This window comes from Engraulis encrasicolus, chromosome 7, assembly GCF_034702125.1.
Source record: "Engraulis encrasicolus isolate BLACKSEA-1 chromosome 7, IST_EnEncr_1.0, whole genome shotgun sequence".
Taxonomy (NCBI): domain Eukaryota; kingdom Metazoa; phylum Chordata; class Actinopteri; order Clupeiformes; family Engraulidae; genus Engraulis; species Engraulis encrasicolus.
In genome coordinates, this window is record NC_085863.1 from 35626308 (window position 1) to 35653781 (window position 27474).

The 27474-nt window shown below is 41.2% G+C and overlaps 1 protein-coding gene across 1 annotated transcript in view; it reads left to right on the forward strand.

The window, feature by feature from the left end:
- The first annotated feature begins 1040 nt into the window (after window positions 1–1040).
- LOC134451820 (integrin alpha-M-like) overlaps window positions 1041–27474 on the forward strand; it is a 27068-nt gene continuing 634 nt past the window's right edge. Inside the window, exons 1-23 of the mRNA XM_063202218.1 lie at window positions 1041–1150; window positions 1267–1381; window positions 1775–1866; window positions 2397–2452; window positions 3187–3301; window positions 3454–3584; window positions 3819–3961; window positions 4794–4947; window positions 5784–5919; window positions 6191–6273; window positions 6642–6771; window positions 17002–17147; window positions 18178–18318; window positions 19478–19678; window positions 22445–22575; window positions 23557–23717; window positions 24224–24381; window positions 24891–25019; window positions 25297–25370; window positions 25633–25765; window positions 25879–25980; window positions 26694–26773; window positions 27434–27470. Of these exons, the coding sequence (XP_063058288.1) occupies window positions 1114–1150; window positions 1267–1381; window positions 1775–1866; window positions 2397–2452; window positions 3187–3301; window positions 3454–3584; window positions 3819–3961; window positions 4794–4947; window positions 5784–5919; window positions 6191–6273; window positions 6642–6771; window positions 17002–17147; window positions 18178–18318; window positions 19478–19678; window positions 22445–22575; window positions 23557–23717; window positions 24224–24381; window positions 24891–25019; window positions 25297–25370; window positions 25633–25765; window positions 25879–25980; window positions 26694–26773; window positions 27434–27470 (2685 nt within the window). The 5' untranslated portion in view covers window positions 1041–1113. The remainder of the gene's footprint in view (window positions 1151–1266; window positions 1382–1774; window positions 1867–2396; window positions 2453–3186; window positions 3302–3453; window positions 3585–3818; window positions 3962–4793; window positions 4948–5783; window positions 5920–6190; window positions 6274–6641; window positions 6772–17001; window positions 17148–18177; window positions 18319–19477; window positions 19679–22444; window positions 22576–23556; window positions 23718–24223; window positions 24382–24890; window positions 25020–25296; window positions 25371–25632; window positions 25766–25878; window positions 25981–26693; window positions 26774–27433; window positions 27471–27474) is intronic.

The window sequence follows — 27474 nt, forward strand, 5'->3', positions numbered from 1 at the left end:
GCCCAGAAGTGCTCTGATGAGGCAAAAATGTCCAGACGTCGTACCAAATGACACACACACACACACACACACACACACACACACACACACACACACACACACACACACACACACACACACACACACACAATAATCAAATAATACATATAATTTGCATATAACCATTTAATTTGCATATAACCATTTCATTTAGTTTTGCTTTTAGCATTATGCCTATGTGAGCTATGTAAAATTAATCCCAAAGGATTCCTATGGGATTATTGGTTCCAATAGGATTCTGATAGGATCATTCCTAACAGAATCCCATGGGACTTTTTTGATAAGGGTTAACCTGAAGGCAGTACTTAACCTGTTTATGTGAGAGCCAGTTGCCTTTATGAGAATGAATGATGCATGGGTTATTCCACTATAAAGTTTACCATAAACCTTACCTTACAGCAGGGACTTTTGTACTTGTACTTTTACTTTAAGAACACAAGTTTAAATTATACTTGTACTTTTAGTACTTGAGTAGCAGTTTCTAAATCACGTGTACTTGACTTGAACTTGACTTGTAGCCTACTTTTACTTTAAATATTTAAATCAATGTTTCAAAAGTGTATCTTGCCATGAGATACATTCACACACACTATGTGTATGGCAGTAAGTCTCGGTGCTAAATAAAATAGAAGAGGAACCTTTCAGAATACTACTTCACCATCACAACAGCTAGCAGGTCAAAATGTCAAATCAAGAAAACTCACTCACTCACTCACATAGGCTACTACGCGAGCCCGGCGTTTCAAAGGAAACAGAAAGTAACGCATGGTGGCGTGGTACGAGAATATGTAAAATACAAAACAGCCAGATGTCTCTGTGGAGATTACCAGAAGTAGGATTTCACAAAACATCATTTCGATAAAAAAGAGACCTGTGTATCATCCCTTACTCAGAAAGTCCTAAAATAACCGCCCATTTTTGGTTGGAGAGCTCAACGCACCCTCCTTTGCGCATCATTTCTTTGAGGACGTCCGTGTTCCCTTACTGTGCTGCATATAATACATCGTTTTCCCACTGAATTTGAGATAAACTGCAATTTGGATATATGTCAAGGGATAGGAGTATGGTTGGATTATGACTGGATATATTCTAGTCGTGGGTTTGTTGCAAGGTAAGACGATTTAGTATTCAATGTTGATAAGACTGAAGTCAGATATACCATGTGTTGGCATCGTCGTAATGTAGCCTAACACTTGCTCTCTATTTTGGGGTTGTTCGTTGTTACAGCTGCACTGACCTGGGGGTTCAATCTGGAAACAAGCAACCCCAGTGTATTTCTTCAGAGCCGAGAGTCATACTTTGGGTACCAAGTTTGTCATTTTGGAGCAGAGCACAGTAACAGGTATGATCGATAAACGGCTGTCTGGTGTATTTTGTTCCACAATGCGTATGCAGCTTACAAATTGTAAGTGTTACCAAGTCTAGTCTACTCCAAAGGTTCCCAAACCCTAAGACCTTTATTTTGTGATTGGCCTTTTTTTCACTTCCATATGTCTAGGCACCATGAATTTGAAGAATATTATTTTTAATTTAGAAGTGCTGACTTGCTTAAATGTAAATGTTTCAGCAACCAAATAGCCTATGCCACATGTTTCATTGAAGGATAATTTTGTTAACCAGTGGATTTATAGAATTGCTACAGTAATGTATTTCAATGTTGATACTTATGCCTGGACGTACAGTACAATCCCAATGCCTGACTGTCTCTGTCTAATTGTCTGTCTGTCCGGTTAAGTGTTTTAGTGACATCCCCACTACATGGAAATGGGACAGGGGCGATTTATAAATGTCCATATAAGGGCCAGTGTGAACTACTTCCCATGGAAGGTAAAGTTATGTTGTCTTTTGCGTGTGTGGAACATATACTGTGCATTGTAGAATATAAAGGATATACCCATCTTTTTTTTCTTATGCCAGTGTTAGTTATCCAACTTGACGTCATAAATTGAGCGAGTTTGTTGCTATAGCTTTGCCATGTAGCCTACAGTCTTACCTTTCTCTTGTCATCTTTTACAGAGATTTCATTGCACAGCAACTAATACAATTTATTTAACTCTTTGGCAAGTAGGTTTTCAGCCCATCAGTGTTAGCCAGTGGGATGTGTTGGTCATTGCACTACTGATGTGCAATTTCACAACCGTTCCTTCCCGCTTCCCATATTCGATAGGTTACAGATGGTGCACAAGAATCCGAGATCTCTAGTTCCTTTTTTTCCACTTGCACAACATTCATACTCCACATTCATAGTCCACATTCATACTTCACATGTGTCACCAACATCAATATCCACATTTAAAGTTGTCTCTCTCCTTCTTTATCTCTTCTGTCCTTTTTCATCTCTCGGTTTCTGTCTCCAGTGACACCAGGGATTTCATTGGGACTGTCACTAGCTTGCACAGCAGACAGAGCAATGGTGAGTGACTTGTCTATGTGCAAGGCTGCTGTGTGTGTACAGTGACCACAAATCGGTTACTAAAATTCAACTGTTGTTTCTCTTCTGCCGTATCACTTCACATTTCACATCCATTTCACATCAATTTCAAATCCCACGCTGACTCTGAAAGAGAAATCAAAGGGAATACAAACATCCCCGTTCCCTCATGAGCTTTCTACTTCACTTTCATTTCCTCCTGCACTCTGAGAATCAGGCGTGCATATGATCAAGGCACAAACATCCTGCCACATTGTTGTCACCAAGACCTTTTACTGACCCCTAACTATAAATCATTAGGTTGTCATGGGGCATCATCAGGAGATTCATTATTGGCCAAGGCCGTCTTCCTGAATGACGCAAGGAAAAGGGGACGGGGTGAACATGTCATGAACAAAATAATTGTTGTCTGTGTAGCGCTATCTCAATCTCATGACTATTTTGAAATTGTGTTTTGTCCCCTGTGTACTTGAGATGACTTTATATAATATGAAACAACGGTTGATGCCTTTTTGTAGCAGCCTGATTCTCAATTTGACACAGTGTACTACAGTATGACACAGTGACTTGAAAGAACAGTTATAGCAGTAGCGTTTTATTTTGTCACAGCATGGGCTATTGTTGTACACGCACACTTGAACAAAACATTTCACTACACATAAAATGTACAAAATAGTAAATAAACTGTAAGTTTCCCCTCTCTACCATACCTGTAGGTGTGTGGCCCACGCCTTACACAGCAATGTCAACGTCTGGACTACCTCAATGGACTATGTGTGGAACTTGCTCCATCATTCACAGAAAAGCAAAGGTTCAAACCAGCTTTTCAAGGTAACATCAGAGTGGCCTTTCTCACACAAAGTGGCGTAGTTTACAGAAGTTTACATTATGTATTGCATTGCATTATTTATAATTATTTTGCATATCATTTGATTCTTAATTATTTGAATAATTGAAAACATTTTTGTTTCTTTTCTTTTTAGAGTGTCACAATACGTCGTTGGATGCCGTGGTTCTTTTTGATAGCTCCCAGAGCATTTCATCAGCTGACTTTGACACCATGATCAAGTTCATCAAGGAAATTATCCGCATGTTCTCAGAGCCTTGGACTCAGGTAAGTGCAATCGCACACACCAATTGTGTTGGTATTGGTAGAGGTATTGACCAACTTGCAAAATTTAGTTGTTGGCAACTGGAGTTCTTTTTGTAGCCCGAAGACCGTTAGAGAAATAGACAAAACAATATCAAGCAACAAAAATTAGTTCAAAAATTAACATTGTCAACACAGTCAATTTGACATTGACTCTTCATAGACGTGTTCACTGACGTGGTCTCCACCTATCCACAGGTAGCAGTGGCTCAGTATGCTACTACCTACCATGCTGTTTTCGAGTTTGAGAACTTTGCCGTAACCTCAGACCCTATCTCCCTGATGAAAGTGTCCCATATGAAGGGACACACTCACACGGCAGGAGCCATACGTTTTGTACTGTAAGTAAATGCTACATCTATTCCTTTCTCACTGCTGCTTCTGTTTTGTTGTGGTTGCACAGTGAAAAATGCAGTGTTAACTCATAGTGGTCAGGGGTGAATTTCTCAAAACCGAAGTTGCTTACTACAGTAGCTACTTTGTTGTTTTCAATGCATTTTCCCATTGGCAACTACCGAAGTCGCTAACAGGCTAACAACTTCTCTTTTGAAAAACTCACCCCTGCATTGGCACTGCCCTCACGATTCGATTCGATTCCGATTCGGGAGGAAGCGATTCGATTCGATTCGATTCTATTCGATCAGATTCAATTCTACAATGCATTACATTTCTACTGAAAGCAAAGCAAATGTTTCATCAGTCATGATGAGGCAATACAAGTAGTCAGATACTGAGCAACAATTTATTGGCTGTTTTCTGTATCAGTCTTGCGGTTTACAATTCTTTGAAGTTCTTTTATTTAATTTAACATTCATTGGCTCCTGAAATGTCAACGGAAGTAATTGAAACTTAAAAAAATTGCCGCATCGATTCTGGAACTTGCCGCATTGTATTGGATCGCACATGCCCCGCATTGCAATGCATCGCATCGCATCGCCGAATTGATTATTGTTGACACCACTAGTGATTCAACACTTTGAGAATCGCGTTAACATCTTCTGGAGTATGTTTTGTCCAGGAGTACTCTAAATGTTTAGTTAATACTTCATTTTGATCCAGATGCTTCAATTTTTGTTTCTCTGTTCCTCCGTTTATACTTGTTCCATTTTCAAGACGATATCATTGTTTTTTATTGCTTGTTTTGACGATGTTCGTTTTTTTTTTTCATCGAAGCGATACAATGTTTAAAGCTGAAAAGGGAATGCAGAAAGACTCCAAGAAGTTACTTGTGGTGATAACGGATGGGGAATCCAATGACAAAGATGTAACACTTGATGAAGTCCTGCCACAGATAGAGAACATGAACGTGACCACCTATGCCATTGGGGTGAGAAAGTCATCTTAATTACCTAAGTCACATTTCAGTCACCATGCGCAGCCCCAGAGTCAAGTGCTTGTACACAGCCAAATGCAATGTTATTTCAACCGTTATAGAGTACTCAAATGCACTCTAGAAAATATTGAATTAGCACAGCATTTTACTGTGTAGGTCACAGGAACATATTAAACGATTATGGTGAATTAAAAACGACTGTATACTGTGCATTGTGTAGATGAGCCTGTATAATAAGCTTTTTAAAAAAATTATAAGGACCAAGTCTTAAACTGTCTTGGTAGTGTCATAGCAATGTTGTTATGGTGTAGTCATTAGTGGTGTATTTTGGCACTGGCCTTACGATTCGATTTCATTACGATTGGAGACGTAATGATTCGGTTTGAATCAATTCAGTCCGACGATGCGTTGCAATACATTACATGTCTACTGAAAGCAAGGCAATTCAGATGGTGAACAACATTGTATTGTCTGTTGTGAATATCAGTCCTGCAGTGTTCAATGCTTTGAAGTGCTTTAATTTAGTTTAAAAGATCATTTGGTCCGGAAATGACCACAGAAGTAATTAAAACTTTCAAAAATATGCTGGATCGATTATGGCATTTGGTGAATCAATTATTAAAATTTCCTGCCCTGCATTGCGATGTATGGCCGAACCGATTATTGTTGACACCACTAGTAGTCATCCACAAACAGTGAGTCGGAATGCCGACGTTCCCGAGTGCACTTTATTTTCATTAACTGACATCACCCATTCATTCATCAATGCATTTGTGTTCCATAAACCAGGTTGAGGTCTTCAAGACCATTTTTTGTCTTCCCTCCATCAGGTTGGTGATAAGTATTCCTATGATGAGCTCCTGAAGATTGCTCTCAACAATAAGAAGAATGTACTGCGGACTGACAGCTTTGACAAGCTGGCCACAATCGAAAAAGAACTGAGGTCCCAGATCTTTGCAATCGAAGGTATTTCCAGAAGATGTGCAGAAATGGATAAAAAACAGATATACTCATACTATTTATTTGTCTTTTCTCCTTCTTTGCTTTTGTCTTTTACTCATTTTTTATTCTATTTTCACCTGCCATGCCTTGTGCTTTTATCTATGAAATGCGCTATACAAATAAAATTGCTTTGCCTTGCCTTACTACACTGTACCACGATTACCCTGGGAGTTGAGTGGTATATTTTTGCCTGTCTGTGATTTGTCTCTACAGTATCTGTCTGTCTCTCCATCAGGCATGGGTGCAGCATCAAACTACAGCTCTTTTCATACGGAGGTGTCACAGGGTGGTTTTAGCATTGCACTATCTAAAGGAACAGTAAGTACAGTCTTCTTCTTCTTCTTCTTCTTCTTCTTCTTCTTCTTCTTCTTCTTCTTCTTCTTCTTCTTCTTCTTCTTCTTGTTCTTGTTCTTGTTCTTGTTCTTGTTCTTCTTCTTCTTCTTGTTCTTGTTCTTCTTCTTCTTCTTCTTCTTCTTCTTCTTCTTCTTCTTCTTCTTCTTCTTCTTCTTCTTCTTCTTCTTCTTCTTCACCATAATCGTCATCGTCATCATAATCATCATCATCATGATTTTCTTCTTCTTCTTCTTCTTCTTCTTCTTCTTCTTCTTCTTTGTTTTGTCTGTAGTACAGCTCCTTTTTGCACCTCGTTATCTCATCCCTCTCCTTCTGTTTTTCTCTTTGTGAAGGAGGAGAGTGCGTTTGGGGCCGTGGGCGCGTACGAGTGGTCAGGTGGGCTGGCCAGGTATGGCCTCGGGGGCAGCACAACATTCATTAATGCGTCTGCAGAGGAGACGGACCTGAGAGACTCCTACCTGGGTAAGAGGAGAAAGGTTGCATTTTACTTTACAGTACCTGTTAAGAAATTCTCTGCATTTATACATGTATTATTGAAAATCTAAAATGTGATAAAAATGTAACCTGTAGTTAGGACTTTTGTTTGCTGTGTTTCTAGTTAAAACTCTGTGTGAATTCTGTTCCTGTGTGAGCTCTTGCTGTAATGTATGTGACATATGTTGGAGAAGATAGGCCATCTCCTCAACGGTTGTCTCAGATAAGTTACCACTTCTCTGAACTATTGTCTTGTCTGTTTCTCCTTTTTGTCAGCCGAACTATGACCTTATATGGTTCTGGTTCTCATTTTTGTCAGTTGAACTATGACCCTATTTGGTTAAGCTAAAGATTCCGTTACTTGTTGGGGGCTAATATAGGCATGACCACTGCTGTCAGAAAACGGGGCTTGTGTCAGTTCTGTAACATCTCTGTGATGACCAAGACCCCCACTCTGCTGCAGATTTTAAATGCTACCTCTGTCTACTGTGTGGGTTTTCTTTCAGGTCAATTTGATAAGGTGATACAGTGAATTTATTCACATGTTTTGGTCCTTCGAGAGCGGAACTCAAAAAATTGTCCTCCCTGATATATGAAGACGTAAGGACGCAGGACACCAAGTTTGCACCCGGGATCCTGAAATAGGTGGCTTCGCCTCACTACGCCTTCATATTCAGCGACGACTGACTGAGTACTGACCCACGTGGCTGACGCCCGCACAGGAATGAGGTAGTATGCTTTTTTGTTTTTGTTTTGTTTTTTTGAGCTCTAGTAAAGAAAAAAACTGCAGTGTAGAGTTTGGAACTCCGGGCATTTTTAATTTGGAATTATTAATAGTCTGTTTTCTATAGAGTTTGGAACTCCGGGCATTTTTAATTTGGAATTATTAATAGTCTGTTTTCTATAGAGTTTGGAACTCTGGACATTTTAGTTTGGAACTACAAATTGTCTGTTTTCAATAGAGTTTGGAACTCCGGGCATTTTTCAATTTGGAATTGTAAATGACCTGTATTTGGTGACCCTGGGGTTTGGAATTCTGGGTAGCCTGTCCAAATTTTGTCCTTGTTTTGTTACGCCTGCATAACGCACTGATTTTTTGTGAAGAGACCGGACTAAGCTGGCCTTAGCCTAGAAGGTTGTCTCATTTACAAAATTTCGTGACGGCCTAGGACTTCATTCCTAGTGTTTGTGCTATTGTAAATTGCGTCAAGACAATGGGTTCTCGTTCTGCGAAAGTGTATGAGGGGGATGCAAAATTTTTAGAACGGCGTGAATCAGGCGCTGCCCAGTTTGTTCAGCGTTGGCATAAAAAGCATGGCTTTGATGGGAAGTTAACGGTGCCTAGTTGTACTAAATTGCTTGAAAATGTGTCGTCTCATCATACCAAAAAGAAAGGCCCTCTTAAAGACCATCATAAGACTGAAATCTCTTGTGCCAAAATGTGGTTGAACGCTGCTGTGGAGCGTCACGACCAGGTTCAGTTAAAACGGCAAACTGTCGTTCCATCTGATGACACGGTCGCGTATGTAAGGGAGGAGGATAATAATCCTGTGGCGCGCTGTAGAGCGAGAGTGAGTGGCGTAGCAGCTACCCCACAGTCTGCGCTTTCTCCTCATGGTGTAGCAGCTACCACACAGTCTGCGCTTTCTCCTCATGGCGTAGCAGCTGCCCCACTGACTGCGCTTTCTCCTCCTGTTTTTGTTGACCCCAATGCCGCTAGTGGTGGTGCTGCTTCGGATGTCAAACTTTCGGCATCTCCTCCACCGTCCTATGTCTCTAGTGTAACTCCCGACTCTACCCCTGTTACGACTGGCAAGCCGATGTCTAAAGTGGCCCTTGCCGCGGCTTCTACTACTCCTGCGGTTACGCGCAGCAAATTGTGCTCGCCTTCATTGCCTTGGCGTGGTACTAGTTCACTTCCACCGTCACAGAACAGTCCTTATTTCCAGGCTCACGTAGCCCTTCAGGATGCTGTTCTTCTTGGTGAAAGCACGGCTGAAAGTTACCCTATGATTGAAGTACCTAACCCTGCCTTTAATCCGACGGCGGCTGTTGGTGGCAATAATATGAGAGTGATGCAGGTTTATCGTCCTTGGAACCAGGACGAAATAAAAAAAGCTGTGGAAGGTGTGGCCGGACATAGACACAAATTGAATGAGTTCATTACTGAAATGCGACAGTTGGTTACCATGTACCATTTGGATGGTGATGAAGTTGAAAAATTGTACCGTTGTAAAATGGGAGTTGATTGGTCTAGAGTGAAAGACAAATTTAAAGCTAGGACCGATGCTGGAGTGACCCATGCTCCAGGAAGTACAGGTCTAGATGCAACTCTTACGACCCTCGAGACGGCCTTACGCGACACTTTCAAATCTCCTCCTAATTATAGTAAATTACAGGAATGCAAACAAGGTGACGATGAGGACGTCTACCATTTTAGGGAGAAATTTGAAGCAGTCTTTCGCAAATACAGTGGGTTAGATGATGACACTCCGGCAAATAAACTCATTTTCGACCAACAAATTAAACAAGCGATGCTGGGTTGCCTTCGCCCAGAGATTAAGAGCTGGTTGGAAAAGAATTATGTTACTCTGCCCACTGCTTCTTTAGCTGATTTCATGGCGCATGCTCGACATGCCGAGAAAACAGCGCAAAATAAGAAGAAAAATAAAGAAAAACAGGAACAAGCACAGATTTTCGCTCAAGCCGTAACACATGTTATTAAGGCTAATGAGGCCAACCGTGGTTGGACTCGAGGAAGAGGTCGTGGTTACTTCCGAGGAAGGGGACAAAAAAGACCGTGGGGACAGAGACCTGGTGAAACTAATCAGGCGTCTGGCAATAGCAGAGGAAATGGCAGGCGTGAGGGTAGTTGTTTCATATGCGGTGAAATGACACATTGGGCACGCGATTGTCCAAACAACCCTGACGCTCAGCAATGACTAGAGGATGATAGTGCATTACGTCCTGTTGGTAATGACGCGGAACTGAATGACGATGATTTTGATGTTTTAGATTTGGAAGAATTTTTTTACTCTAAGGGCGCAGGCAAACCTGAACTAACATTAATGTTATCAGGTAAACCTATTACATTTCTCTGTGACACTGGTGCTTGTAAAACTGTCGTAAAAGACATTGAAGCCCTTACCAAATCAAATAAGGCAGTACTGGTTAAATCAGCCAATGGCCATCTGCAGAGGCAACCTTTGAGCAAACCTGTTGAATTACAATGCAATGAAACTGGATCGTCTGCGTGGATCCAAGTCATAATGGCACCTGAATGTCCTTGTAATTTACTGGGACGGGATGCTATGGCTAAATTACGAATTGGAGTGTTTCCCACGAGTGATGGAGGCATGACTGCCCAGAAAAGTGACTTGGTGAATGTTCTATTGCATGACCAGTATGATGGACAAACAGTGTATTACTGGACACTTGACGTACCGAGCGACAGCTCTGTAGGGGAGGAGCTGCGTGTGCTGGCTACAGCCAGAGCGCTTCCAGGGTCTGATCACAGACCTGTGAGTGACATGCATATTGTCTTACGGTCCAGATCTGATACGCACACGGGAAAAGACATGTCTAATTCCGATTTGAAATACAATGATCAATTGCATAATTTGGGTTCTCAAAAAGTTCTGTTTACCTCCTTGTATTGGAAGGGAGGTACTTGCTTTTGTGATGTGAAAATGCCGTCTGAGATTGATTGTCTTGTCCCGTGGGGATCTCCACCTCATGCTTTGTTGACAAAAGAATTAGGTGAGGCATGGAGTGACTTGTCTGAAAAAGTTCAAAACGCACGCTCCGTAACTGATTGGCGTTTGGATACATCTGATGAGTATGTGAGTAACAGCACAGGCTGGAGGAAGAGAATCGTTAATTTGGAAGCAAAATGTTTTCCAAATACAAGGGTGTATGCTGAGGAAGCGTGATATGGCGTATTTTTGACAGAGGAGGAAGAGTCTGCTTTGCAGTATGTGCCTTCCTGTCTGTGGTCACAGCATCCCACTGATGTAGGTCTTATGACAACGGCAACGCCTGTAATAATCAGAGGAAAGACTGATTATCGTCCCAGAATAAAACAATACCCACTGAAAACAGATGCTTTACTTGGTATTGAGCCTGTAATAAATGATTTATTGGAGGCAGGAATAATTAGAGTCTGTGACGATTCCCCATGCAATACACCAATCTTCCCGGTAAAGAAAGCACCTCCATCTATTGGTTGGAGAATGGTCCAAGATTTACGCGCTGTAAACGATGCGATTATTGCGCGGGCTCCTAATGTACCGGACCCACATACATTACTTAACCAACTTAGCCCCGATGCTGAATGGTTTTCAGTGATTGATTTAAGTAATGCATTTTGGTCCATTCCCGTTGATGTTGACAGTCAATATTGGTTTGCGTTTACTTTTAAGGGGAAACGATATACTTTCACTAGGCTTAGCCAAGGCTATTGTGAATCCCCTACCATATTTGCAACGGCGATTCAGACCTGTCTCGCAGATTTTATTCCATCAAATGGGTCTCAATTAATTACTTATGTTGATGACTTATTAATCTCGAATAAGAGAAAGGAATCATGCAAACAGGACACATTGGAATTGTTGACTTATCTTGCAAACACGGGCAACAAAGTAAGCAAAAATAAATTGCAGTTGTGGCAAAGCGAGGTGCGTTACTTGGGTCATACCCTGACTAAGTATGGCCGTACAGTCAATGCTGACCGAAAAGCAGCAATATTAAATGCTCCTCGCCCTGTCTCAAAAAGACAGCTTATGAGTTTTTTAGGTCTGTGTAATTATTGTAGGCAATGGGTGCCAAATTACTCAGAACTGGTTAAACCGCTACAGAATGCAATTTACTCCACACCTATGGCTCCTAATGATGCTCTAATCTGGACAGAGGATATGGTGACAGCTTTTTGTGATGCTAAGACAAAAATAGCAGGCTCTACAGTGTTGGCTCTTCCGAATTATTCAAAACCTTTCATACAGATGGTTGATGCAAGAGATGGACATATGGTTTCGGTTTTATTACAGAACTTTGGCGAAAAATTACGTCCAGTTTCCTATTACGCCAAAGAGCTGGATGTGGTCGCTAGGGCGACCCCTCCGTGTGTCCAAGCAGTGCTTGCCGCTGCATTGGCAGTGCAAGCATCCGCTGAAGTAGTCTTGTTTCACCCACTTGTTCTTAAAGTTCCTCATGCTGTGTCAATATTACTGTTGCAGACAAACATGTCATTCTTGTCACCTGCAAGGCATCTCTCATGCATGACAGTCTTATTGTCACAACCGCACGTTACTATTGAACGATGTACTTCACTCAATCCTGCTACTTTGATTCCAATTCCGTCGGACGGTACAGAACATATGCATGACTGTGAGACGGAGACTTTTAAGATTGTTAAACCACGTCCGGATTTACAAGATACACCTCTTACAGAAGGCGATGTTGTTTACGTGGATGGTTCTGCATGCAAAGATAGTCACGGTCAAAATAAGGTTGCATATGCCGTCACTACAGTGGACAAATTGGTGTTTTCTGAGGCCTACCCTCTAGGCTATCAGCACAGGCTGCTGAAATTATAGCTTTGACAAAAGCTTGTGAATTGTACAAAGACAGAGTTGTGACAATTTATACTGATAGTCAATATGCTTTCAGCGCATCGCATGTATTTTGTGCGCACTGGAAACGGAGAGGCTATTTGACTTCCAGTGGGAAGGAGGTTAAACACAAAGTTTTACTTCAACGTCTGTTGCAAGCCATACAGCTGCCGCTAAAAATTGCCATTTGTAAGTGTGAGGCGCACACGAACAGAACAGATGATGTGTCAAAAGGAAATGCCTTGGCCGACAGGATGGCCAAAGAGGCTGCTGACATTTGTTTGTCTCAGGATGAAGACAGCACTCCTGAGGTGCTGCAAGACATGCAGTTTGCTGCACCGGACACTGAGAGGCAAACTTGGGTTAAACACGGTGCCACTTTACAACATGGATTGTACACTAGTGAGGATGGCAAACCCATTCTTCCTAAATCTATGTATAAGTGGGCAGCAATATTGACACATGGTAAATGTCACGTTTCCTCCTTTGCAATGACTAAACTGGTTGAAAACAGTTACAAACATTTTGGATTCACAACGTTTGCAAAGCGGTTTTGTGCGCAATGCTTGGTGTGCTTGAAACACAATTCACAAGGAAATATGAGACCTAAGAGAGGAAAGTTTCCAGAACCTCAATATCCTTTTCAAGTTATTCACATGGATTACATACAATTACATAAGGCGAAAGGGTACGAGTATTGTTTGGTAATCATTGATGTTTTTTCTAAATGGGTGGAATTGTTCCCTACTGCTAGTGCAGATGCAATTACAGTAGCAAAGGCCCTCTGTAATCGTATTTTTCCCAATTTCGGATTGGCATCTATAATTCGAAGTGACAATGGCGCACACTTCCATAATGCTTTAATTGAAAAATTAAGTACACATTTGGGAATTGATTTGAAACGCCATTGTTCTTACCATCCCTCCAGTGCGGGGTTGGTGGAGAGAACGAATGGAACGGTTAAAACTAAACTCAGAAAAGCTATGGAAGAAACTAAAAGACAGTGGCCTGACTGTCTTAGTTTAGTAGCGCTCAGTATGCACATTACACCGACTCTGGGAAGCCCATTAACACCATTTGAAATATTATATGGTAGACCGTATACGCTGCCTGATTTGACTCATGTAAAAGCCAGCCCTGATGACGCACCTGATTTAGTGGACTATTTACGCAAAACATTTCAAACACGTGAAGTTAAACAAGTTAACATTGTCCCAGATTCTCCTTTGTCGTTACAGGATGACCAGAAACTGAAAATTGGAGATTGGATTTTTGTCAAGGAAATCAAGCGGAAAAGTTGGTGTCATCCAAGGTGGACTGGACCTTTCCGAGTCTTACTCACTACACCAACAGCAGTGAAAATCGCTGAAAGAGACTCTTGGATTCACAAGACACATTGCAAACGGTGCCAACTACCCGACAGGGAAATCCCGGCATACGTGTAGTCCTCTAGCTGTGGGGGGTTGCATGGGACAATAGGTCCAAACTCGTCAAGAAGAGGGTGACTGAGTCTTCCAGACTCAGAATCACAGCCGCTACACGTGTGATTTAGCGGGCCTACCTGGACAGGTATTGGAACCATCTAAAAAAAAAAAAAATGAAGAGACTGGGGAAAGGTATCCTTTACACGCTTCTGGGGATTGTGTTAATTTGGTTGTTTTGTGGTGGGGACAAGAAAAATCACCGCATTAAGAAATGGGTGAGTAGTCCAAAGGCTGAACTGAACATCACACACATTTACATGACTAATTCATTTGTATCGATATGCAACAATGTTAGCAGAAAAACAGAATAGATCTAATTGTTATGTTTGTTCTTACATGCCCATATCTTCCAGCCACCCAAACTTAGAGGCCAAACCTTTTGATCTAAGAAGTAGTAGATGCATTGCAGAATACTGTGCGCAGGATAATTGGTCCTACAAGGATAACACTACTGTTCATTCTAATTCTGTGTTCTCCAATCCTTCTAGTTCTAACTCCAAATTCTTTGATACATTTAGATCATGTGCTGAGACACATCCTTTTGTTGAACTTAATGCATCTAGTTTGGTAGCTGAAGAAGTTTATGTGAGAAGCAACAGAATTTTTCCTCATTGTTTTGTAGGAATTGGGGAAAATGTTTTAGGTTCATTGCCCAGGCATAGATGTAATGAGACAATATTGCCTATGTGGGGGACCATAGCCCTTGCTTCTTGTCCATGGAAGTTGGATGGACATCAGACAGTTGACCCGGAGAACAGTGTTAATCCGTGTTCGGGGTGGCCTGTGTGGAATTTCGTTGGTACCACCGGCACGCCCGTTCTATCTGGTGTTTACTGGGTCTGCGGACACAAACTTTATCTGAAATTGCCTCCCGACTGGGGGGGGATATGTGCCCCCGCCCAAGTAACTGACCATACGTATGTTGTCTCTGCATCCCAGTCACCTAGGACTAAGCGAATGGTTTTTGAAGTCCCTAAACACGATCACATCTGGGGTACAGACGTGCCTGCTGAACATAAATTATGGCGCACAAGCAGTAAAGTAGTTCTGTCACTTTTCCCATGGTTTGGAGTTGGAAAGTTATTTTTGCGAGTTGAAACATTGAATTATAGATTGGAACTTTTTATTAATGCAACTCAAACACTTTGGCAGAAAAATAATGCTGAAGTAAGTGCTATCCGAACTCTAGTCCTTGAAAATCGCCTTTGCCTAGATCTTTTGACTGCATCTGTTGGGGGAGCTTGTGTATTAATTAATTCTTCCTGTTGTTCATATATCCCAGACAATACAAATTCTTTTGAAGTTACAGATGCCCTGGAACAGCTTCGAAGTATTGGTGCGGCGATGAGTAAAGATGAAGTGGTTGATGACAAGCCATGGAACCCACTTTCGTGGCTTATAATGGGAAATTGGTGGGAAATTGGACTCAAACTGCTGGCTCCTATTCTGGTTGTTTTGGTTTTGTTTTGTTGTTTTACTGCATGCATTGTCCCATGTATACGATCTCTCATGAGTAGCATGATATCTGGTGTTGTTGGTGTCCACTTGCATAAGTATGAAGAAGTTCTTTTGCTGAGCCGAGATGATGAAAATACTGTTATCTAGTTAATGAAGATTGGACAGAAAATCCTTGAGAAGTTGTTCAAGTCTGAAAATCTTTGATAATGGTTATATTTTCAAGAGGAGGGAATATGTTAAGAAATTCTCTGCATTTATACATGTATTATTGAAAATGTAAAATGTGATAAAAATGTAACCTGTAGTTAGGACTTTTGTTTGCTGTGTTTCTAGTTAAAACTCTGTGTGAATTCTGTTCCTGTGTGAGCTCTTGCTGTAATGTATGTGACATATGTTGGAGAAGATAGGCCATCTCCTCAACGGTTGTCTCAGATAAGTTACCACTTCTCTGAACTATTGTCTTGTCTGTTTCTCCTTTTTGTCAGCCGAACTATGACCTTATATGGTTCTGGTTCTCATTTTTGTCAGTTGAACTATGACCCTATTTGGTTAAGCTAAAGATTCCGTTACTTGTTGGGGGCTAATATAGGCATGACCACTGCTGTCAGAAAACGGGGCTTGTGTCAGTTCTGTAACATCTCTGTGATGACCAAGACCCCCACTCTGCTGCAGATTTTAAATGCTACCTCTGTCTACTGTGTGGGTTTTCTTTCAGGTCAATTTGATAAGGTGATACAGTGAATTTATTCACAGTACCTATTGCTACTATGTTGGACATTTTCAAGCTAATTCCAAGGTAATTATCATTTTAACTGCATGTGCACACACACAAAGCACATGTTACACTTGAGATTTGTGAAAATGTGCTGTGTGTGCATGTGCTCAGGTATGTATATATAAGTGTCAAATCCATCAAGCTAAGTAATTGTCTAGGAACTGCATGGTAATAACTTGTAGTGCAGTATACTATGCCATTACCAGTAGTTATTACCATTGGATTTACCATAAACTCATCCCCTACAAGTGATGTGAAAGTGTTATCCAATTGAAGACCTCTTTTCCAAAATGAGATATATCCATTGGATAGAATGTTGGGAAATTGATATTTTTGTATTTGGAATTCCATTAAAATGCATTTTATAGAGGTTTAAAAAGTATGTTTTCAAAACATTTGAATGGCAAGAATTCACATATAGATGATAGAACTTCTTAACAGTCAATTCCTAACCTGGCCGTCTAGATTTCTAGGCTAGTCAATTCCAATAATAAAATGCAAAAACGGTGGATATAGCGTTTTGGAAAACAGCTCTTCAATTGGAAATGTATTATTTTCTTTTGACATTCTTCACTCAGTCCCAACAGCTCCATCCTCATACAGTCAATAATATCATATACTGAAGTAAGCAGTGTGAAGTGTGAACAGATAAAATGCCAGTGGAGGTGGTGTAGCATGTGTGACAGACAGGATGCGGTTATGACAGGAAGCTACTGTAACTGAAAGGTTGTTGAAAGTTTGATTACTTGTAATGACTGGTTTGTTATGCTGACAGGAAATGAAAACAGCCACCGCTTTTACACCTTATCCATCCTCTACCACTTTCTCACGTTCACACCGGCTTGTGTATTGCTCTTGTTCTTACTGCACCTCCCCCCCTCTGTTACCGCAGGTTACGCAGTGGCGACACTCCGTGTGAATCAGACAACGGTCTACTTTGCGAGTGCACCGCGTTACCAACACACCGGTGTTGTACTGGGCTTCCAGCAGTCTGGTGATGACACCTGGACCGTCACCCAGAGGATATATGGCACTCAGGTACCACAGCGGGAATAATGAATGAAGTAGTATATATTATTAGTATAAGAATATATAGTAAGAGAATATATTATATACGTAGGTTTTGGGCCTATATTGGATAGGATAGTGTGACATAAAAGTATGCAGAATAAAGAGAGAGAGAGAGAGAGAGAGAGAGAGAGAAAGAGAGAGAGAGAGAGAGAGAGAGAGAGAGAGAGAGAGAGAGAGAGAGAGAGATGACCTCGGATCAACTCCGGATTTATGGTATACCATATATGGCTCCTTGGCCAACTGGCCATGGCGCCCCCAGAACAGCTCAATATGAGTACTGTATATTCAGAGCTGTCAAGAACCTGGTTTAGAAGTGAACACCTTGCCACAGTTTCCTTCCAACACTGGTGACTTCACTGAGCTCTACCTCTCTTGAGTACTCATTATGATCAGCTGATTCAAAGCTAATTGGATGCAATTTCTGGCTGGATTTTCGCTTTCTGAACCCGGGATTCACACCTCTAATTATATTAGGCCTATACTATACAGTGTACAGGTATAGTATATTTGCCTTCAAAAGTCTGAAACTCCTATGCACAGCCAGGTTCCAGGTGCTGGTGAAGTGCAGTCATCAGTAATCCATAGTAAAGAAGAAGGATCACCGCACAATGGTGGACTTAGTTTTGCTGTTTTTGCTGTTTACCTAAATAAAAAAAACTAATTAAAAAATGAAGTCCACCAGTGTGCGGTGATCCTTCTTCTTTACTATAGTATATTTGCCGTTATATACATATTACTGTATGGACATGTACTGTATGTGTGCACATATGCATCATATGCATATGTATGCATCCATGTACTGTATGTAGTATATGTACAGTATATGTATATAGCCTATGTATGTTTGTACGGTATATTCTGTATGTATGTATGTCTGTATGTACTGAATCTATGCATAATATAATGTATAGATATTGTACAGTTTTTATCCCCTTGTTTATTATCAAGTGTGTGATTTGATTTCTGTACGCCACTCTTTATTTCCCCTTCCATTCAGTTTGGCTCCTACTTTGGCTCAGCTCTCTGTGCATTGACGGGGGAGAGTAATGGCCGCCAAAGCCTGCTTGCTATCGGCGCTCCTCTTTACCAGGCCAAGAGCACTGGTGGAGAGGTGCGCATCTGCACCATGCACAATGGGGTGAGACACACACACACACACACACACACACACACACACACACACACACACACACACACACACACACACACACACACTATAAACAGATCTGTGGTGAGATTCTGTTAAAAATGACTTGTATGTCCAAAGCTCATAGAGACACACACAGAATAGCACCTCCCTCCACACAAAACCAGTATGTGCACACTCCCACACACACATGCAATGCTGCATGCACACAAGCCTGCATAACCACAACCACACACTTGCAATCGCAACAAAAAAATGCACCGTGTAAGAAAAGCAGCATCTGTTCAACCATTAACTACACTATGAATACTAATAAAACTATTGCATACACAGCAATGCAATGAAATGGTAAGGAATGGTAATACAGTATTCCAATAATCATGTGATTCAGCAAGTCATTCAGTGACTGACTGAGAGCAGAGAACTTGCCAACGCAATCTCCCTTTCTCATCTCTGTTTCTGTCTCTCTCTGTTTCTTTCTGTCTCACATACACTGTGAGCTCTGAGCACCGCAAAGAGGTCAAAAATGCCAGTTTCCGGAAGAGCTTCTTTCATTAACTCAAAACATCCAGTAAACTCAGAACAGTCTTCAAATTAAACTTCTTCTTCCTTTGAATTTCTTTTGTTAAACAATTTTTCCTTTGTCTTCGGTCATGAAAGGTGGACGGCCCACTGGCTCTTCACATTCCAGCCCTCTTTAGGATTTCTCCTGGTCAAATAAAACTAAATAAAACATTCAGTCTTTCTTAAGATGTAGTGCAGAGCTCCTACTCTGCTGACTCTCTCCCTACACTGACATCTCCCCTCTTTACTCACTGTTGCTCATCAACTTCCAGGTGATCTTGCTGATTGGCCGAGCTCATTAGTGGGAGCCAATTAGGAGCCAATCAAGGTCGGGTAGGGTAGTAAGTGCCTTCAATTACCTCTCCACAAGGGGCACAGTGCCGAGAAGCTCTAGTGGGAACCCTAGCCCAGCCCTAGCCCACACACACACATACACACACACACACACACACACACACACACACACACATTCTTCCTTTCTCTGTCTTATAAAATGAATAACTGGTATTTGTGAGTAGCATTCACTTGAATGTGTTCCCATTTTGTCGTCCCCCCCTCCCCCCCCCCCCCCCCCGCCCCCCTCCAGGCCCCCAACTGTTCCCAGTATCTGCGTGGTGTCCCTGGAGAGAGGAATGGCCAGTTTGGGGCGTCCCTCTCCTCCTGCCCAGATCTGAACGGGGATGGAGCTCCGGAGTTAGCGGTGGGGGCTCCGTACGAGAACAGTGGCAGTGGAGGCCTCTACATCTTCCTGAGCCATAGCAACGGCATCCGATCCGAATACAGCCAGGTGATTATTTAACCTTCAAGTCAATTCAGCTCAATTTAATTTAATTCAACTCAATTCAGCTCCTTTACTCAACTCAACTCAGGTATTCAATTTTCACTTTCATATACAGTTATCAGAAGCACAAGACACACGAATCATGTGTACACTGTGACTTTAGAGAGTACAGTGACTGTTTAGAGAGTAAGGTAGAGGAGAGTATTAATTCTTAATTCCTGAGGGGAAATTAAGGTGTCCAGAAGCATACCTACATAATACATATTAACCATATGTAGCTCACTCTTACATACATTTCGCCAAAGGCGTATAACAGTGGTTCATCACCTATGCCATAGCTAAGTGGCACAGAGCAGCCAAAAACTCAAAAGTGAAAAAGTTTCCAAAAATGTCCAAGAGTCTCAGAAGTCACTGTTAATAGAGAACTGAAATGTTGTCTCTGTGTGTGGGTAGGTGCGGAAGTACGTATTTTGGCACTCAAGTCAACCACTAACTACGTTTTGCTTTATCACTCATCTGTCTTTGCCGAATCTGTCATGTTGCGTTTAAAAGAACCGATCTTAAATATCATCTTTCATTTTATATGGATGCAGAAATAGTGAAGTCATATTGTAGAAATATTTGGTCAGTATGTCAGTGAGTGTGTAATCAGTCATGTCTACAATAGGCTTTGTCACATACTGTATCTATACTCTCAAAACCACAAGACACTTTCAAATGTGTGTTGTCTATAAATATGCCATCTGCATGTTTGCAATACTAGCATTCATATTTTCTTTAAAGGGCTACAGCTTTGTGGTGCAATGTTTGCAGATGTGCATTAGATTCTGCTGGGTGTGTAGATTCCAACACTGTAGTTGTAATGATGTCAATGTCAACTGCACTTCACTTTTACCTACTTCACTCTACTCCCCTCATCTTTCGGTCTACTGCACAGTAAAACATTGCTAGTAAAACGTAAAAAAGGTGCTGCCTTAAGTTAGTAAGTTAAGTCAACTCGAGGCTGAACTCAACTCGAGGCTTTCCCATGTTGTTTTAACTTAGCAAACTTAAGGCAGCAGGGCAACTTACTTTATTACTTTTAATTTGCTGCAATGTTTTAATGTGTGTGTATCAGGGCTTGACACTGGCACCTGCAAACCGGCCAAATGCTGGTAAAACTTGGCTGTGGCTGGTAACAATTTCAGTATCACTAGCCAATTTGGCAGGTAGCTTATTCTATGGTATGACATATCAGAATAGCCTGCAATATACTGCACTTTGCCCTCTGTATATCAATTTTGTATCAGTTGTTTGTAGAAGTTTGAGAAAAAGCTCAGTCACTCAATTTGTATTTGTATGATTTATTACCATGTAGAAAGCTGTGCACTCATCGTCTTGCTTTAGCACCTCATCTTCGTAGCCCCTTAGTGCACGCCGTACCTCCAGTGGCACGCTGTAATAGTCATTGAAATGCAACTACCATAGCACTACAATACTATGACACAACACAGGCCCTTTAGTAATGCACCACGACTTGGTCATTACCATACTGGTAACAAAAAATGTATAAAGCCGCGTCTTAAGGGGTTAAGTTAGAAAGCGTCATGATAAACAAATAAAAAAACAATATAAAATTTGTGGCTAGTAGAATAGCTGAATGGCTAGTGATTTGGGAAAACCACTATCCACAATGGCCAGCAAGCGAAAAAGTTAATGTCACCCTGGTGTGTATACTAATACAGTATACAATTCTGGAAGTAATTCGGAAAGTACCACTTCCACAATTGTAACCTACAGTGTACTAGCACAAAGGTATCTAAGGTATCTAACACAGCAGACTATTGTTAACTCTGAAATACTGTGTGACTTAGAGAAAGTTTTGAATAATGCTGCCAATTGCTTTTTCATTTTAACTGACTATTTTCAGTTATCACATGAACTCCTGTCTTAACCCTCAGGACTCTAGCCGCACGGATCCGTGCCGTTTTTGACATGTTGAACATTGACGTAATTAAAACAAAAACATTACCATAACTGGAAGTCCATATTTTTTTGAAAACTAGATTTCAAATACTGTATGTCTGGGTATCTGCTGTACAACTAACAGTGACATTGACAGTGACAGCAAGTGTGACAATCATTTATTATGAAGCTTGAGTCTCTACTGTATTACAACATATACAGCTCTGGAAAAAATTAAGAGACCGCTTCGAAATGTTCAGTTTTTCTGAGTTTGCTGTGGATAGGTATGTGTTTGAGTAAAACAAACATTGGTATTTCATTCTATAAACTACCGACAACATTTCCTCCGAATTTCAAAAGAAAATATTGTCATTTAGATCATTTATTTGCAGAAAATCTCAAAATGGTCAAATAAACACTTAAGATGCAATGTTTCCAAATCTCAAAAAAGGCAAAGAAAACAAGAAGATATTAACTTAAAAACAACACAATGGTAATGTATTCACTTAGGAAGAGTTCAGAAATCAATATTTGGTGGAATAAGCCCTATTTGTAGTCACAGCTTTCATGCATTTTTATATGCGTCCATTAGTCCTTCACATTGTTCTTGGATGACTGTATTCCAGGCCTGGTGTAAGAATTCAAGTCCGGCCGGGGTCATTTGCCGATCCTCCCATCTCTCTGTTCCATTCGCTTTCTGTCACCATATTCAACTTTCCTGGCAAATAAAGGCATAAACACCTCTAAAATATATATAATTAAAAATTTTTAAAAGTAATTTGCATATTTCATTTTCTGAATTTGCCACCTTTATGCATGTTTATGCAGAGACTCAGGGGCTCCAAGCTGGATGGCAAGCTGCAGTACTTTGGGCTGTCTGTACACTCTGGTGGAGACCTGAGCGCTGATGGCCTGACCGACCTGGTGGTTGGAGGGAGAGGAGCCGCCGTCATCATCAGGTGAGGAGAGAGAGAGAGAGAAGTCAGCCTAGGAGCCAGAGAAAATGAGAGAGAGAGAGAGAGAGAGCGAGAGAGAGAGGCTTATCCATGTTTTTTGTGGGTAACCATGAAAAGTGTGGTTCCTGACTAATCATGGATCATGATTATTCATGTTTTTCATGTTTTTTTCCAGCATGGTTTTTGTCTATGGTTTAACCATAGTCACAAACCATGCTCTAAAAACCATGGTTAATTGTGGATTTCATGGTCACTCAAAAAAACATGAAAATTAGTTCGCAGCTGTGGTGTAATGGTTAGGGAGTTGGACTGAAGATCACAGAGTTGCAGGTTCGAATCCCACCCTTACCTCTCCCTACACCTCCATCCATAACTGAAGTGCCCTTGAGCAAGGCACCTAACCCCACATTGCTCCAAGGACTGTCACCAATATCTGCGTTGATTAAAAAATAATGGCAGCAAAGTGTAATTTAATGAATAATTACCGGTATAAATCGTGGTAAAACCATGATTAGTTTTCAGAGTAAAACCTTGGTTAATTTTATAGTTATAAACCATAGTCAAACCAAAAACCGTGCCGAATCATGCTTAAAAAAACATGAAATCATGGTTTACCATGGTCGATTTCCGTAAGGGGAGAGAGAGAGAGGTCAACTGTGGATCAAGAGAGAAAGAGAGTAGTGGAAAAGGTGGAAGAGGAAAAGTGTACACCAGGCAATGTTGTCATGTTGCTAGGCAACAACACCATAGGATTCTAAACGTTTCAATAGAGAGAAAATGAAGTTATACGAATAAAATTATATAAAGTCACATGCAGAATGTTTATGTCTCTGATTAGAAAAAAAAACAGTCACCTAATATGGGTAAGGGCCCGAACAGCCTTAGTTGCCTGGCAACACTGGTAAAAAAAGGATTCACCCATCACACTAACTAAAAACCCAGATGAACTCACTCGCCCATCATCTTTTCCTATCCTCCATTCAGGTCTCATCCGGTGATGTGTCTAAGAGTATCCGTCACTCTGGATCCTCCAATCATCTCGCAGGACAGCTTCCACTGCTCCGCCCCCCTGGGCCTCAATAGGCCTGTCTCCACCGTCAATGTCTGCGTCACTCTGGACGAGGTCCTGAAAGGAAACATTCAGAGTAAGAGAGCATGTGCCATTTTCAAGTGGTGGCTTTGTTACCTCAGATGTAGCACACTGATATAGTGCAAGGTGTTAGTAGGTCAGTGTTTCTCAGTTACCTCAAACCCAGGCAGAGGAGGACAACAGGCTAATTTGGAGGTTTAGAAGATCAGAGTTGCGGTTATCAGTGTATCGTTGGAAAGCCAGTACACAGAGCTGGAGTTACACAAATAAATAAGTCATTGGTGACCAAACCAGTTCAAGACAGTAGATGCCTTAACATAGATCATTTTTGTTTAAGCTTTTAAAAAACACAATTTCAATAATTAATGAACATATCTGGTTGGCTGTGCTTGGCGCAGAACAAAACTGGAAATTACATGGGCTCTATAGTAAATATGTGTTACTTTCTAAACCTGAGATATCCACCTCTGACAGCAGCACTGGTTGAACATCAGATGCAGCAGCATCTCCATGTGCTAACCAGTGTAGCGTGACTGTGTTGTTTACCCGGGTTTGTGACAGCCCCTTTCCAGGCAGCGGTGTCCCTGTCACTGGAGCTGGACCAGATCCCCCATAGCCCGCCACGCCTGCTCTTCTCCAAGCCCTCCTCATCACACTGGAACATGACACTCAAAGGCCAATCGGACAAGTTCTGTCAGACCCTCACCCTCACCCTCCCGGTGAGTTAGCTTGTGTGTGTGCGCCTCTGTTCTGTCAAATCTACTTAAACATGTAATTCATTTTGGATAGCTTGTTCATATCACACCACAAATTCAGTCTTTTGGACTTTGTGTGGTTGTAAAAGAAATCCCATAGATGGGCATCGGCCATGACACTGATACAGAATATACTGTATATGATAAACAAACTATTATATTGTATCGCATACAGTGATATATTTGATACATTTCATACATTGCATCCTAGCACGTTCTGCACCCACAAACCAAGATATACAATAGCTATTGGTTTGTGAGTAAACCCTCCCTGCTTTAGAAAGTAACATTTCCAGCCATTATCAAGTACCTGCTTGCCCTATGTATCAAATATCTTTAGTAAGTGGTTCAAATGACTCCATTACACTAAAAAAAGAATTGTTGAGCCAACTTAAAAATTAAGACGACTTGTTACGAGAGATTTGTCACACTGTGTACTTCAGCTGATGAAAAGTTATTCTTGCTCCCTTTAGGATTGTATAGAAGATTATCGTGACGTGAATCTGACTGGAGAGCTATTGGTAAAAACAGAGGAGATACCGGGATCCAATGGCCTGAGACCCATACCAAGCCCTGACTGCCCTCTGAGCTTCCTCAACAAGGTAGGAGATTGCAGTCATTCTTTCTGTTTATTCTCTCTCTCTCTCTCTCTCTCTCTCTCTCTCTCTCTCTCTCTCTCTCTCTCTCTCTCTCTCTCTCTCTCTCTCTCTCTCCCTCTCTCTCTCATCTGCCTGTGTTAACACCCAGATTCACTTGTATGTTTCTGTTTCTATTTGACTGTGTGACCATACATTGCCAACAATCTTTTGCTGACACATGGTGGATTTTTTGTCAGTGCATGTGAGATATTTTGGATGAATTAAATCTTTACGTTGTTAGGTGCCACTGGAGAAAGTGTGTGGAGAGGATCACGTGTGTGTCTCAGACCTCGAGGTTTCCATCAAGTTCAATAGGTAAAACACAAGACAAAAAAAATCAGTATTTCCCCCAGAACATTTCATAATCAACAAGGGAGGGGGCAGCCAGTATCATAGACAATGTGACCTTCATGGTTGGAATGGCAATGTTTTGTACTTAAATATGAATGTTGCCTACCACCCTATTTTATCCCATGTCCAGTGATAACAGACAGGCCTTATCATATATCAGTAATAAGCATGGTTTTAATTGATGCATATGTGGAATGATTGAACGTGCCTGTGTACTGCTTTGCAGGCCGGTGGTGGTGAACAGCACATCGTTCCCTGTGGACGTGTCTGTGAAGGTGGTGAATAACGGAGAAGACGCCTCAGGCACTCAGCTGAAGCTCCACTTCCCCTCCTCGCTCTCCTACTCGCACGCCAGACGGGTTAGACACAAACCACCAATAGCCAAACGACACAGTGCATTTGGTCAATGGCGAAAGTATTCACAGAGAGGAATTCCCCTCTTTACTTATGTATGTTATCTGTCTTCCTGCAGACCGTCGGGGTGGGTGCGGTGGCCTGTGCCTCCAACAGCTCTGAAGCAGGATCATTTGTCTTCTGTGATCTTGGCTCAACATTGATACGCCAAAAAGCAGAGGTAAAGCTTTGATGGTGTGACCCTCTCTTTCTCTCTCCTTATGATATTTTTGTATCCCTCCCTGTATATCCCTTTTGCTGACATGTAAATACACACATGTACACAGATACAGAGGATCACATATCTATTAATGTACACTTTTCAATTTCAAATTTCGGTTCAAATTTCTTGCAAATTATTGTTACGTACAGTATTTCTCACTTACTGCATAGAATATTATACCTCTTAGTATCTCACCCAACGCATAGCTTGAGATTGCTTTGGTGTGCTTGCTGTGTGACTGGTAGCAAGACTACTGTAGGCTATTCATTCCTGTCAGTCCAGTCATTCCTGACTTCTACGGTAGCATTTTATAATAATGGATGCAAAAAAGCATTATAAAGACTTAATAAATAATTAACTATTGATGAACAAAACATTAACAAACGTTTGTAAATGACTAGGAAATGTAAACAAATGCTAGTAAATGACTAGGAAATGCTATGTTAATATTTTATATTTATCAAACATTTACAAGTTGCTTGTAAATGAATAAAATACTCTGTTATAAGGTGTGTAAAGTCTTGAATATATCATTTAAAGCATTAATAAAACTTAGTTAATAATAAAAACATTTGTTGATGTTTTGTTCATCATTAGTTAATTATTTACTGATTCTTTACTAAGGAACATTATTATAAAGTGTTACCACTTCTCCTTCTCCTTTTCCCCAGACATCGGTACAGATATCATTCCTGCTCTACGATCGCTCCTCTCTGACTGACACGCTGTCTGTTAATGTGTCAGTTACAAGGTTTGCATCCTCTGCCCTCCTCCTCATCCTAGTGGTCTGTTAAGTGGTCTTATTGTACATATCAATTCAGAGTATTTTGCTAACTGTCATGGCCATTAACATCCAGTTATCCACATTAAAGACAAATTATGCTGCTGTGATTGCTCTGTAATCTACACTGTAATTTGGGTTTGGAATCTGTTGGAGAATCCTAAGCAAATACTATTACCTACTATTACCTTTACTTATACCCTGTATTATAGTGGCAGTCTTAACCTCTTTGACATTGACGGCCATTTTTCAGTAAAGAGTGGTCCAGGGCCCACAGTGTACTATGTACATAAAATGACACTCAATCCTGAAGGAAGTGAACTTGCTGTCAAAGACATAAGCGTAACTAAATTCCTAATTATGAAATGTGGGAAATCTCTGAACAATCAAATGAACTGGATTCCTTACCACACCCTCTCCTGCATACTGTGAAATTGCCTAAAAAGGACCAATTAGTCTACACAACGAACCACTGATCACGACATGACGCATCAGTTACCGCCAACGAGACTCCTACGAGTCTCCTGTCTGGGTGTCTGTGGGAGTGTGACGCCGCTATTGTTGTGACATACACGTTTCATGATGAAACTTCAAACCCTTCTGCTTTGCTCCCCTCCCATGTTCCAACAGCACCAACGAGAAAGAGCAGACGCTGCAAGACAACGTTGCAG